Source organism: Rhinatrema bivittatum, chromosome 1, assembly GCF_901001135.1.
Source record: "Rhinatrema bivittatum chromosome 1, aRhiBiv1.1, whole genome shotgun sequence".
Lineage (NCBI taxonomy): Eukaryota > Metazoa > Chordata > Amphibia > Gymnophiona > Rhinatrematidae > Rhinatrema > Rhinatrema bivittatum.
The window spans coordinates 335,407,017-335,422,208 of record NC_042615.1 but is presented as its reverse complement, the minus strand read 5'-3'; the positions used below and the strand labels follow the sequence as shown (position 1 = coordinate 335,422,208).

General features: G+C 46.5%; 1 protein-coding gene across 1 annotated transcript in view; it reads left to right on the top strand.

Annotated features, from left to right (window-relative positions):
• LOC115080723 (C-X-C motif chemokine 11-1-like) overlaps positions 1-13,908 on the top strand; it is a 38,111-nt gene extending 24,203 nt beyond the window's left edge. Inside the window, exon 4 of the mRNA XM_029585101.1 lies at positions 13,512-13,908. Within this exon, the coding sequence (XP_029440961.1) occupies positions 13,512-13,533 (22 nt within the window). The 3' untranslated portion in view covers positions 13,534-13,908. The remainder of the gene's footprint in view (positions 1-13,511) is intronic.
• Positions 13,909-15,192: the final 1,284 nt, after the last annotated feature.

Here is a 15,192-nt window from a genome sequence, read left to right as displayed (position 1 = left end):
ATTCTTTCCCAAAGGGGGTCTTGTTCCCCCTCCTCTTCGCGGTCTGCCATTGTCTTGGCTCCTTCCCGTCCGAGTGTCCTCGAGAGCGGCGGCTAACAGTCACTTTCTCCTTCATGTCTCTACTTGCTTCTCTCTTTTCTCTTCCACTTCTCTATTTCCACATACTTGGTCTGCTATAGCTTTTAACTGGCTGAGGCTCATGCCCTCAAAGCCTTCGGCCTTCTGCAGCTTCTTTCGGATGTCGGGTCTATTATTAAGTTCCTGGTTGCAGGGACGGGCCCCTTTTCTTCTCTTCCTGATCCCTGTTCCCATACATCTCAAAATACGATGAAAAGATCACAGTCCATCTGGAAATTGAATAGGTGACCTGCGCCTGGAGGCAAATCAGTTCTGACGAGGCTGAGAAGCTGCAAAACATTGCTTCCTTCATACTTGTAAGTTTGGCATTGGGTTAATTCAATAAAGTCAACCTGGATCTGCAGGCAAGGATCCGGGGGGGGGGGGGGGCGCTTTAGGTATACAGGAGTGATGATCAAACCCTTGGAAGCCTTGTACCAATTACATTGCAAACACTAAGAACATATGGTAATAGCCAGAGCCCAGCCCCCACCAGTAGTAAAAGAACATAATTGCAATATATATATATATATTTGTGTGTGTGGGCTACTACTTTATCATTTGGGCCGACTCATATTTGCTCTTGTTCCTAATCTTGCATAGTGGCCCCTTCTCTTGCCCACAACTTCCAATAATCCTTATCTTGCGCCTGCCACTGAATCAAAATTTTTAATATTAAGTCTTTGTTTTCTCTATGGTTTTTGGTTTTTTTTTTTACAAACGGCATCCTGTAATTCCCACAGTCAGAACTGCAGCTGTCCTATCTTGCCGCTTGCTATGCCCTGCATATTTAACAAAGCCTTAACAAAGGTCCCATTCTTAATCATTTCTCCTCTAATTTTCCCAGAGACAGCTTCAAAATAAACTGCATCAGAAAAAGGGAGTTCATACTTTATCATGCGTTCCAATGTAACTTTTAAATAACAGATAATATATAGGAGACAAGTAAGAACAATAATTAACATGGTATTAGAGAAACATAGAAACATAGAAACATAGAAATGACGGCAGAAGAAGACCAAATGGCCCATCTAGTCTGCCCAGCAAGTTTTCTCTCTCATACTTATCTGTTTCTCTTAGCACTTGGTTCTATTTCCCTTCCACCCCCACCTTTAATGTAGAGAGCAGTGATGGAGCTGCATCCAAGTGAAATATCTAGCTTGATTAGTTAGGGGTAGAAGCCGCCACAATAAGCAAGCTGCACCCATGCTTATTTGTTTTACCCAGACTATGTTATACAGCCCTTATTGGTTGTTTTTCTTCTCCCCTGCCGTTGAAGCAGGGAGCTATGCTGGATATGCGTGAAGTATAAGTCTTCTCCCATGCCGTTGAAGCAGAGAGCCATGCTGGATGTGCATCGAAAGTGAAGTATCAGGCACATTTGGTTTGGGGTAGTAACCGCCGTAACAAGCCAGCTACTCCCCGCTTTGTGAGTGCGAACCCTCTTTTCTGGATGTGTGAAGTATCAGTTTTTCTTCTCCCCTGCCGTTGAATCAGAGAACTATGCTGTATATGCATTGAAAGTGAAGTATCAGGCTTATTTGATTTGGGGTAGTAACCGCCGTAACAAGCCAGCTACTCCCCTCTTTGTGAGTGCGAATCCTTTTTTCCACATTTCCTCTTGCTGTTGAAGCTTAGAGTGATGTTGGAATCACAGTAAGCCTGTGTATGTTTATTTAATAAGGGTATTGACTCCAGGCAGTAGCCATCATTCTGGCGAGTCACCCACTCTTCATTGGCAGCCTCTTGACTTTATGGATCCACAGTGTTTATCCCACGCCCCTTTGAAGTTCTTCACAGTTCTGGTCTTCACCACATCCTCCGGAAGGGCATTCCAGGCATCCACCACCCTCTCCGTGAAGAAATACTTCCTGACATTGGTTCTGAATCTTCCTCCCTGGAGCTTCAAATCGTGACCCCTGGTTCTGCTGATTTTTTTCCTTCGGAAAAGGTTTGTCGTTGTCTTTTGATCATTAACACCTTTCAAGTATCTGAAAGTCTGTATCATATCGCCTCTGCTCCTCCTTTCCTCCAGGGTGTACATATTTAGATTCTTCAATCTCTCCTCGTACGTCATCCGATGAAGATCCTCCACCTTCCTGGTCGCCCTTCTCTGTACCGCCTCCATCTTGTCTTTGTCTTTTTGAAGGTACGGTCTCCAGAACTGAACACAGTACTCCAGGTGAGGCCTCACCAAGGACCTGTACAAGGGAATAATCACTTCCCTTTTCTTACTCGATATTCCTCTCTCTATGCAGCCCAGCATTCTTCTGGCTTTAGCTATCGCCTTGTCGCATTGTTTCGCCGACTTCAGATCATTAGACACCATCACCCCAAGGTCCCTCTCCTGCTCCGTGCACATCAGCCTTTCCCCCCCCATTGATACAGTTCATTCGGATTTCCACTCCCCATATGCATGACTTTGCACTTCTTGGCATTGAATCTCAGCTGCCATATCTTCGACCACTCTTCCAGTTTCCTTAGATCCCGTCTCATTCTCTCCACTCCTTCCGGCGTGTCCACTCTGTTGCAGATCTTAGTGTCATCCGCAAAAAGACAAACCTTACCTTCTATCCCGTCCGCAATGTCGCTCACAAAGATATTGAACAGGACCGGTCCCAACACCGATCCTTGCGGTACACCACTTAAAACCGCTCTCTCTTCAGAGAAGGTTCCATTTACCATCACACATTGTCTTCTGTCCGTCAACCAATTTGCAATCCAGGTCACCACCTCTGCACTCACTCCCAAGCTTCTCGTTTTATTCACCAGTCTCCTGTGCGGAACCGTATCAAAAGCTTTGCTGAAATCCAAGTATATGATATCGAGTGCTCTTCCTCTATCCAATTCCTTGGTTACCCAGTCAAAAAAGTCAATCAGATTTGTCTGACAGGATCTTCCTCTGGTGAATCCATGCTGCCTCTGGTCCATCAATTCTCCTGACTGTAGATAGTTCACTATTCTCTCTTTCAACAGCGACTCCATTACTTTTCCCACCACTGAAGTGAGGCTAACTGGTCTGTAGTTACCAGCCTCCTCTCTGTTCCCACTCTTGTGAAGCGGGACCACCACCGCTCTTCTCCAATCACTCGGCACCACTCCCGTTTCTAGGGATCTATTGAACAGGTCGCACAGAGGTCCCGCCAGCACATCTCTGAGCTCCCTCAGTATCCTTGGATGAATCCCATCAGGCCCCATGGCTTTGTCCACTTTCAGATTCTTTAGCTCCTCCCATACATTATCTACTGTAAATGGATTTTCCTCTGTTCCGCTTCCCTCCAGTTTCTTGTTGTGTAGAGAAGGTCCTTCTCCAGGGTCTTCTTTAGTGAACACAGAGCTGAAGTATTCGTTTAATATTTCTGCCATTTCTTCGTCTCCCTCCACACATTGATCATTTCCACCTTTCAATTTCACTATACCACTTTGGACTTTTCTCTTTTCGCTGATGTATCTGAAAAATGTTTTGTCACCATATTTTATCTCCTTGGCAATCCTCTCTTCTGCTTGACTTTTTGCCAACTTGATTAATTTCTTAGTCTCCCTCAGTTGAATCAGATATTCTTCTTTGTGCTCCTCCCTTTGGGATCTTTTGTTTTTCTTGTATGCAGTTCTTTTAGCTTTAATTTTGTCAGCCACCTCCTTTGAGAACCAGATAGGTTTCATTTTTCTTTTGCTTTTCTTTACATTTCTAACATATAGAGCAGTTGCCTTGGCGATTGCTCCTTTTAGATTGGTCCACTGTTGATCCACATCTCTCTCATTTTCCCATCCATTTAGTTCTTCCTCTAGGTACTTCCCCATTTCCTCAAAGTCTGTGTTTTTGAACTGTAAAACTCTGGTCTTTGTGCTTCTTTTCCATATTCTTTTAGTGATGAATAGAAAGATAAGCATAGGGAGGACACTGGGATAGAAGATATGAGAAAACTAAAAACTTCTGATTAACAACGCCAGCATTGAAACGCACAGCCATATTGAATGCCTACGCACTACGTACTGACACGCAGTGGGACGCACCACCATTCCACAATTACATTTTTGTACTGTAACAATGAATTTGCTGCTATAAAATGTCTTAAAAATAACCTGCATCATAAGGCACTGTTTCCCTGTATGCAGGAGTTATAACTAATGTAGAGATTAAACAAACCAGCTAATAGAAAAAAACCCTCTAGGTTATTACAGTGCTCGGTAAAAAAAATGATTTGTAAGGGACCCTTGGTTCTGGTATTTCTTTGCAAGTAGCAATCCTTTGTCAGATTACAGACAGTTTTAGCAAGGACAGGTCTTCGGAGCCATTGTGGAATGATACCAATTTTTGTTTTTAACTTTGGAGAATAAATTTAATCAGCAGAACTCTAGTGATTGAACGCCAAGGAATCTTTCTTCCGTTTAATTAACATACCACAACTCTATCTTTATTCACATACGCACACCATCAACTAACTTCCAATAATGTTCTGTTTAAACAATCGAAACAATGTTTTCTTTCGGTTTGTCTTTTTTGGAAAAAATCTCTCTTCATTCACCCATGCAGACTCAACCTCTCCAAATTTTTTTTTTTTTCTTCTCTCTCTGGCTCGATCCCCTCCTCTCTCCTGTAATTATCTCTGCCGTTAACCCTTAACTGCCATCAAGTTCTAAACTTCAACACCAGTAAATGCATTCTCCAGTAATCAAATCAGTATTTTAACTTAACACTGTAAATTAATTTGTTGTATAGTAGTCTTGTGCAGCATCTGTAAACCAAAATCTCTTCTTATTAGGGTTTAAAACAATTAAAAACAATTAAAAAAATCCCTGGTACATGTGCTTGCAATTCACAGATAGCAGTTACATACATTACAATCCTTAATTAATAATGGGGACTTCCAGTTCCCCATTTTGTGCGCCTGAGCCACCATTACGAGGGCGGCTCCCTCCACTAACTTCTTTGCCCATGACGGAGCAGTTCTGGAAAGGAATTCGCGAGTCTGCAGTAATACAGCCCATCACATAATACATCCATTGTTCTAATCTAGGTTACAGCAGTGAAAGCTTATCAGAGAATAAGAACAGCGAAGCCAAAAAAAAATGAAAATGTGCAATGTGCTGACAGAGAGTTTCTCAATGTCCTAATTACAGCTGTATTGCAGACGGTAAGTAAACCCGTCATGAAGCAGGGAATTCTGGTACATGAAGTCCTTTGTCAGGTTGAAGCGTTCAGACCCCTTCACTTTGAACATCCTTTTGCATGTAAAATCTGTTATCAATGGATAATTTTAATTGTGTGTAGAGAGCATCATGGGGGTACAGGGGGGATCAAGGTTATAAGTTTAACCTAATACCTTGCACCAGTCCTGATTGGGAGTCACATAAAGAAAAGTGCATATGGAGAGAAAGAGGAAGACCATAGCAGCGACTGGAGCCACACAGAGGCAGAGAGAGGACACTGAGACAGCAGGAGACTGGGAGCTGGGAGAATAAAATTCCCCAAATTGTTGAGCATAGCAGAGTCTGACTCTGTTTACTATCCTGTGACAAGGAAAACACCATCTGCCTCCCATGGTACAGGGAGCAACTCATAGAGGGTCCAGGAGAGTCCAGATTTATATCCTAGACACACCACCTGAAAAATCTCACTCTTTGGCCTTCAATCTCACTCACTGGGATGGACCACCTTTGGCATCTCTGGGGATAGGTTTAGTGGGTGGGCTGGGATCAGTCTTTTCTGTGCTCAAAACTCTCCCTAATGGGTTTTTTTTGTTTTGTTCTCCCACCACTGAGAAGGGACCATGGGAATGAGGAAGAGCCTTCACCACCTTGGAGAGCAGAGCCCTGGCCCTTGTAAATGATTAATCAATAATAAAAACATCTCATGAAGGCTGCTTGAACACCGATACGCAAGCAAACAGTAGATTAAGCTATTTAAAAAATATTTTATTAGTATGTTTTTACTGTTATGATGGATGTTTTATATTTCTTTATTTTATTGTTTAACAAGCCGTTAAGCCCGTTAAAACGGGCTACATTACATTCTCCCTCTCCCCCTTCCACTTACATCCTTGACTCTCACCTCTCCCTCATTCTCCCTCTCCCCTCACTCTTCCCCACCCCCTACCTCCCTCCCACACACTCACCCACTCCTCCCTCCCTCCCCCTCAGTCCCTCCCTCTCACTCAGTCCCTCCCTCCCAGCCCCTCCCCCTCACTCAATCCCTCCCTCCCTCTCACTCAGTCCCTCCCCCTCACTCAGTCCCTCCCTCCCAGTCCCTCCCCCTCACTCAATCCCTCCCTCTCAGTCCCTCCCCCTCACTCAATCCATCCCTCCCTCCCTCTCACTCAGTCCCTCCCACACTCTCTCTCCGTCCCTCCCACTCCCTCCCTCCCACTCAGTCCGTCCCTCCCTTGCTACTGGCCGCCGCTGCCGCTACCGCCGCCGCTGCTACCGCCGCCGCCCGCTGCCGCTACCGCCGCCCGCTGCCGCCGCCGCCGGCCACCACCGCCGCCCGCTACCGCCGCCGCCCACCGCCATGTTTTTTTTTCCCTAAGACTGACGTGCTCGCCCGCACATGCGCAGTAGAGCTGCTCTCTACTGCGCATTTGCGGCACGTCGGTCAAGTGTCGTTTATCTAGTCTAGTTGTTTAATGTTTTATGAAGAATAGAGAGATTTCTGTTTTTCTGTTGTTGAATTGCATAACAAGAGTCTGTCTTGTTGCACTTTCTAGTTCAGTTTTTGTTTGCACATTTTTATTTATAATTATGGTCTCTTTATTCTGAATTTTATGAGTTTCTGTGTTCTGCATGTGTGTGGGGTGACCAATCAGCATCTTGTAAGCTGCATATGCTGGCTATATAAACTGTGAGTCTCCTGGAGAGTAGGGGTGCTGAGAAGGGGTGGGAATGAGAAAGAGAGGGGGCTGCTGTAGGCTGCGGAAAGGGCTGACAGCAAGCAAGAACTTTACATAATGATTTAGAGGTTCTAGGGCAGAGGGGCACTCACTGAGGGAGCACATGAGCAGCAGTACAACAGCAAAATGTATATGTGTGAGTCTTTGTGTCTGAGAGGATGAGTGTGTGTGTGTGAGTCTTTGTGTCCTGAGAGGGTGAGTGTGTGTGTGTATCTGTGAGTCTTTGGGTCTGGTGGGGGGAAGAGAGAAGCATGGCCTTTTCTTTCAGGTGTGGAGTTATTCCCCCCTCACTCCCTCCCCCCCCCCCCATAAGGGTGGCTCCCTATCTTAATGAATTCAAGTGGCTCTCGATGTGCGAAAGGTTGGCCACCTGCTATACTGCCTGACCTAGAATCTAGGCCCACTCCTTAGCAGGAATCCCAGTGGGGCTCTATACAATAATATTTGTATGTGGAAGTGGATTGACAGTGACACCATCGGTGAAAATTTTACTTAGTGCATCCAGTAGAAAGTTGGCAACCCTAACCAGGGGTAAGCAAACCTTTTGAGCCCAGCCCAGCCCCTTTCATTCATGTAATTAGTTGGGGTCCCCCATGATGGATACACATATATACATGCATATATGCTGTATATAAGGAAAACACAAGAATAGATGCCTTTAATCTTTTCCAAAGTTTATTAAAACAGAGACGTATTCGTAAGTTGCCCGACTCAGGCCGAGTTTCGCGGCTCAAAAGCCGCTGCCTCAGGGGCTTAAACACTCCACAGTAGAAATTAAAGCTCAGTAGTGAGGTTTCAATCCAGTATACAACCATTGATTGTCAGCAATACATAAGACAACTTTGTGCAACAGCGTGCAGCTTCAAGTCTCTGTTCCTAGGAACTTTAATTTCTACTGTGGAGTGTTTAAGCCCGAGGCAGCGGCTTTTGAGCCGCGAAACTCGGCCTGAGTCGGGCAACTTACGAATACGTCTCTGTTTTAATAAACTTTGGAAAAGATTAAAGGCATCTATTCTTGTGTTTTCCTTGACGGCTATCATAGATCGCCTACCTCTTTGCTTTATATGCTGTATATATACAGTATATGAAGGGTATCCACTAGGCAGCCTGCCAGTGGCTCAAAACCAGCATTTTGTTTCTCTTTAAGTTGCTGAATGGAGAAAGCTTACATATAGACACACACACAGGCACAGAGAGGCAGACTCCCCACACCCAGACAGACAGACACAGAAAAACATACCTCATACCCAGACAAATACCTACACCCAGACTGATAGACACAGGGCAAAACAGACACTCAGAAAGACATAAGATACAGAGACACCCCCCCCCCCCCCCCTCACACACACAGATACAGAAATCCAGACACAGAGAGACATAGACACAGATATCCCACACCCAGACAGACACAAAGAGACACAGACACCCCACAGAGAGACAGAAATCCACTTAACTTTATGTGTTTGCTCCTATATATATGCACAAGTACTCTGATAGTCAACAAACCACAAGTGGAAGTGAGCACGCAAGATTAAAGATCAAACACACACAGCATTTAAATCATCCCCTTGAGCAAAAACAGGATCTTGAAACATAGCCTGTGTATTTTTGTTTTTGCTGAATATGGAGAGATGTATTCCTGTTTTGTTTTTAATTGCATTACAACAAAAATGTTAAAATGAAACAGTGGGACTTATGATTATATCTTGGCGATGCTGGACAACATATATCTGTGGCCAACCTTTCTGAGTGTCCCTTTCTATTTACAGCTATTGCTGTACATTTCTTCCTCTCTCATCACCTCACTTGCTCAAACTCCTTCCCTGTTACTCATCTTCTGCTCTGTCTCTATTCCCTTTCTTCTGTCTCTTTCCCCCTACCCAACTTCCCATTCCTCCTCTCTTTTACCCACTCCTAGGCCCCCATTTCCACTCTCTCATATCCCAACCCTTTTCACTGTCTCTCATCCCCTCACCAGTCCTCTAGGTCTATCACAACATTTCTTGCCCACTCCTCACTGTTCAACCCCCATCCCACACCCTACCGCTAACACCCGCCCTAGCTGCATATCATATCTCCTATTCACACTACCTGTTCATAATCCCCGCCCCTAGTCTCACACCTTCCCGATTTACTCCCCATTCCACCAATTCCAGCTCATCCAGTTCCCAGTCACCCTATCCCCCAGTCACCACTGACCTCCTCATGTCTGCCCTTCCTACACACCCACCTTCCAGTCCCCATAAATCCCCTCCCACCCAATCTCCCAGTATCCATCTTCTCGCCCAACCCAAATCCCTAGATGCTTCTCTTCCCCCTCCTAACCACTAGGCCTTGCTCTGCCCCCTACTACCTCAGGTGCTGCACTTCCTCCTCCCTACCCACAATCTTTGTTCTCCCCCAGTGCCCTAGGTACTGAGCTCCCTCCCTACAGCCCAGCCCAAACTGGAAGAATGGAGCTGGTGTCTTTTCCTCCCTCCCATAAGGTTCATAAGCCGTCTAAGAAGCAGTTTGAACAATGAGGTTCAAGTAATTTGAACCTTACCTTTCTAGGGAGCCTCATATAGTTCAAATGGTATCTTAGACTCTGAACTGTGGGGAGGGAGAAAGGTACCCATTCCACTCTTCTTCTGGCTTATACTGGGCTATGGGGAGGAAAGAGTACCAGCAGCTGATTCACATTGTTTGCTTCAGTGGCAGCTGCAGATTCACAGCCCCACATAAGCAAGATCAAGAGGCTGGGGCATCAGTTGGGGTCAGGTAGGAGTCTTATGATACCTATAGAGGCACAATGCCTGGGAGAGGTGCTCCTCTCTTCTCCTCTGCCTTCCCCTAATTCTGGCAATTTTTGAGCCCATAAAATAGCACAGTTACGGTGCCCTTAGGGCAGTGGCACCTATGGCCACGGTCACATTGGCCTTTGTCTAGCTATATCTCTGCTGTATGTAGTAGTATTAGCTAGTGCTATATATAGTCTATGTCTTCGCAACTCCCGTTCTCAGGGGTAGACAGTAATTCTTTTTTCAGAGTAACCAAGCCATACAAATTAGCCTTGCTCTTAGATCATATGTATATCTGAGCAATGACCATTGTGGAAACCTGAGGACCATCCTGAAGACCATATCTAATTGTGGCCCTTGCTGAGAAGCCCTAATGAAGTCTGTATGATTAAATCCTGCTTGCTAATGCTGCACAGCAGTGCTGTGTGTCTTTTGGTAGTTCCTAGGGTTTCCTAGTCCCATGGATGCTTGCTTTGTTTATGTTTCAGAATGAGACTGTCTAATCCAAATTTTGTGATTTACCATCAAAATCATAGTACGATATGATACAGTATAGGAAACAGGACAATTCTTTAAGTCATAAGGAGAGCTCCCAAGCATTCTGGCATGAATACTGTTGTGCTTGGAGGTGGACCCTTGTTCTGGAGCCGTGGAGAACGGCTCCCTGGTAGGGTCCAGGAAGCACCTGCCCCCAGTGGGTGGAGCAGAGGAGGAGACAGAGGCTAGGATGAGCTTCATCACTGGAAGCCCGCGGTCCCCCCCCGAGTGGAGCCCGTAGGGACCCGGGCCGCTTGGACTTAGGTGGGCCTCGCAGGGTCTCCCGGAGAGGTAGTAGAGAAGCGTGCCCACGAGCAACAAGGGAGCGCGGTTGGTCACCAGGCTGTAGGCCTGGAGGATCAGGGAAGGCCAGTACAGCTTAGGCAATGACAAGGCAAGGGACAAAGCCAGAATCAGGAGACGTGGTCAATGGCAGCCGGGGTCAGGTTCTGAGGTTCAGTCCGAGGAGTAGTCAACGAAGCAGGGATCAGGTTCCAGAGCTCAGACGAGGTCACAAGGCAGGCAGAGGTCAAGATCCAGGCAGCGAGCAGTATGGTCAAGGAGCAGGCAGAGGTCAGTACTAGAGAGTCAGTCCAAAGGTACTACCTGAGGAGACAGGACAGACAGACGCTGGAACAGAAGGATGCTGGAACAGGAGGACGCTGGACAAGGCTGGAACAGTAGGATGCTGGAATAAGACTGGAACAAGACAGTGAACACGGAGGCAAACTATTACACTTACAGTGCCGACCCGATTGCCAAGGCAAGGAAGTGCAGGCAGGAACTTCTTTATGTAGTACGTTCAATCAGGACGCGCCACGGAGCTAGGACCTGCCCCTGGCCCTACAAGAGGCCGGGCAGTCTGAGTGCGCGAAGGGGCATGGCCAACGCCACTAAGGACGCCGAGCTCTGGCATGAGGCCTGGTGCGCAGTGGAAGGCCTGGCGACTGCTGCTGCAGGGCACTGAGGCCTGGAGGAGCTCGCGGCAGCCGCTGGGGAGGCCAACCCTTGACTTGCAGAGGAGCTAGCAAGGTGAGCAGGCCCGTGCGCGGGCCGAGCACAGACGGGGCGCGCAACAAATACAGCATGTAATTATGCCTAGATCTGTAACTCTTATGTCTTCTCATCATGATTTAAAGGACTGTCCAATTTTAGAGTTACATATACAGACCAAGATACATTAGGCTAACAAGATCAGTTAGTAAGGGTAAGTTGTGGTATAATGGCCTCTTGCTTTGACCACAAATTCCTCAGTTTCACCTCATACATACCTGTTCTACAAGGGGGCAATTTTCAACTGGATTCTCCATGGGCAAATGGGTATCTACAGGGTTGGTGCAAGGATATTTGGCACCCTAGGCAAACCTGACAGCTTTGCGCCCACCTCTCACCACACACACAATTACAATTTATGTATTTTTAGCAACAATAGATGTTCTTGCAACATGCGGCATATCAAATTCATTAAATAATAATTCTAAAATTTTCCAAACGCCAATAAAATATGGCCAAGCAGCAAACACTATTAAAACTAATAAAGATTTAAAAAATGTCCCCTGCTCTCAGTACCTGAGAACCTTTGGTTTCCAGCTGCCCTGAGAATGTGGATTAGCAAGCGATGGGGATGATTGTTGTGGGCACACTCACTCGCACACACTCTCAATCACGCACACATGCTCCCTTTTTCTCACAAGCAAACTCACATATATACACATGCTCTCATACAAACGCATGCTCACAATCACAAACACATGTTCTCACACTCACACAAGCCATCATGTTCAGAAACACACTCTCACACGTGTACTTACACATATTTATTATCCCACACAATGCTCTCTCTCTCTGTATCTCACACACATACACACACACACCCACATGCTCTCACTTACTCACTTTCTCTCTCTCTGGCAGTACAAGCTGCAGCAGCAGTCTTCCTCTTTTTTTGTTTCAGCTGCACATGAAGTCTGCCACTGCTTGGCTTCCTACGCAAACCTTTTTCTTTGGGCCTGCTTACCACTGCCTGGGACCTGCTCCTCCTTGTTTCTTGCCTTCACGGGCCACTGCTGTAGAAGCTCCTGCTCTGCCTCCATTCATCAACCCCAGGGGCCCGCCACTGCTGGAGCTTCTGCTCCTTCACCTTTCTTAGTCCAGTGCTCCCGCTGCTGCCGGAGCTTCTGCTCCTTCACCCCACGGATCTGCCCTCCTACTCCTCCTTATTTTTTAGTCCCTGCAGGCCTGAAGCTGCTCCTAATGCAACAATGGCATCTCTTTCCCGTCGGCAGAAGCCCCCGCTACACCGCTTCCTCTTCTGGCCCGAGCCAGAAAGAAGGACATGCCATCGCTCTGCTGCCCCCTAGATGATGGCGCTCTAGGTGGCCACCTGGTCCGCCTAGTGCTTCCGCTGCCCCTGGATGTTTATGCCCCTATGAAAATTGTACACTCACCCTGAGGGGAAAAGGGGTTTGTGCTAGGGGCAGAGCCAGAGCAGGACCAGGGCCAGCTCGGCAAGGTACAGAGAGTTTATTTCAAACTTTGAACTCTCTATGTGCACTTCCTGCCAGGGTATTTGCACTTGTAAACTCTGCGGCTACGTAGGTACCTTTGGAGCCTGCCAGGCCACCACATTTCAAAGGGGAATGTCACAGGAAGTTCCCATTTGAAAACTGGCTTGCAGGCTCGATGGTACAAAGTATTTGTGGGCCTGCAAGCTCTGTGGGGAGACTGAAAATTAATCTGTAAAGGCATTGCCTTGGTTTCAATATTCCAACTCAGTTTTCCTTTCTAATCATTCTGTCACAACTTCTTTTGAAATAGTCCCTTAGAAACCAATTTTCAAACTCCCCATGGTGCTTGCAGGCCTGTGGGTACAACGGCTACTTTGTAACCATGCACCTACAACCCAGCTTTCAGAAGGAAGTCCCCCATGGCATTTGATTTTGAAAATTCGCTGGTGGGCCGGTGCTGCAAGGAGTCTTGTGCATACTTCATTGACCCTGCCCTAACCTTTCCTGTGGCACCCCATCTTTTCTCTGCACGGGGTGGGGGTGAGGTAATGTTCAAGGGAATGGGGGGGTTCTGCCATGCAAACACCCATTGACTTGCGGAAATCCCTTTGAAAATTGCCCCCTTTTTTTTTTTTATAAACAACATAGAACAGTCTAAGCATGTTGCTTTATTTACTTTCTAGGAATTTCAAGTACAATTTTTGAAGAGAGGGACTGCAAAGCTGCACCAGAGACCTGCCATAAGAAGCATTTTTGGACTACTTGCCTTTGTCTGACTCTTTGATCATTTTGTATGGAATGTGACTCTCTAAACTACCATGTATAAAGCTTATTAAGCCTATTACCGCTAAACTAATTGCCTACTCCAGTGACCACCAAGCTCAAATGCAGGAAATTCAAAATGTAAACTGAAAGATTGCATTTGTTATGGTACTTCTCAACCATTTAACTTCCTTGTGATGCTTTGAGAGAAAGGGTGGCAAAACTTATTTCCAATGTCCATACAATTGCTTAAAATTAAATGTGCACAACATGGCAGCTGGATTTCACCTTTCAATTAAATAAATAAAGACATACATACATTTTAAAAAAAGGGTATGATTTTCAGAACTAAAATGGCTGTGCCACTGGGTTTGCAAGGTATGCATACGCCTTTCCTGAGCCACTCAGATACTAATTTGTGTAACACTAGGGCCACCTTCGGTTGTTGCAGAGGTGTTGCACTGCCCTGCTGCAGCCCCCAGAACAGACTCAGACCTCTAGGGATCGCCAGTTGGGGACCAGAGAATTCTCAGGGAGGCCCATGGGGAGACTTACCAGATTCCAACAAAGTCCAAGGACCACACCTGAGTTTGGTTCCAAAATAGAATTTTATTGTGGGTCCCAAATCAGTTCAAAATCTTGAGGCATAACTCTTAAAATGAACAACTGGATACAATCCAAAAAAAAATAAACACAATGTCATGGGGTGCCTGGCTGGGGTTAGGATACACCCCCCACAGGTGTGGTACAGGACTGCAGGGCTGACCAAGGGCTGGTCGTCTGCCTATCTAGCCCCCTGCCCCCCAGGTTGAGCAATTTGGTTCTGGGAATCAGTAAAGATTACTTGGACAAGGTGAGACAGATTGGACAGGCACAACCTGGAACTGAGGTCTGGCACAGGCTGGACGTTATGAGCAGAGACAGACTGGAAGCAGAGGTCTGAGTATGGAACAGGCAGGGAACTGAGGTCTGGATACTGAAACAGGCTGGACAAGACTGGACAGGATAGTAAGCAGGGACTAGGACTGGATACAGACACAGGATTGGGCAGGATTTTGAGCAGAGACTGGGACTAGATACAGACTGGGGCAAGGCAAGGCAATAGCAAGGTAGGGAATGGATACTAGGAACTGGACTGGGCAGAACAGAACAAGACCAGACAAGGGCAGGACTAGACAAGACAGACCATGACAGGACCGGACAAGGACTAGTCAAGACAACACAGAGCAAAGAACACTGAGGCCTGAAGGTAGCAATACAGAAGGCCCGTAGGTCACTAAGCATAAGGACTGAAGACCTCTAAATGAGGAGAGGCCTGAGTAAGCCACAGAGCAAGGTCTAAGGTAAGAGTAGGCCCAGAGGTGACAAGGCAAGGTAAGGTCTGAGTAGGCCACAAAGGATGGTACAAGCAGACAGGAGACCCAGAGGTCACAAGGCAAGGTGAGGCCTAGATAGGCTGCAAGACAAGGAACAAGATACAAGAAGGCCAGGAGGCCACAAGACATGGAAAAAGTTAAGAGCAGTCAGTGAGCCAAGGGTGCTTGGCTTGGGTTCTGGTAAGGCAAGATTAAATGGGGCTGGAGCTTGGTTGTGGTGCAAGCA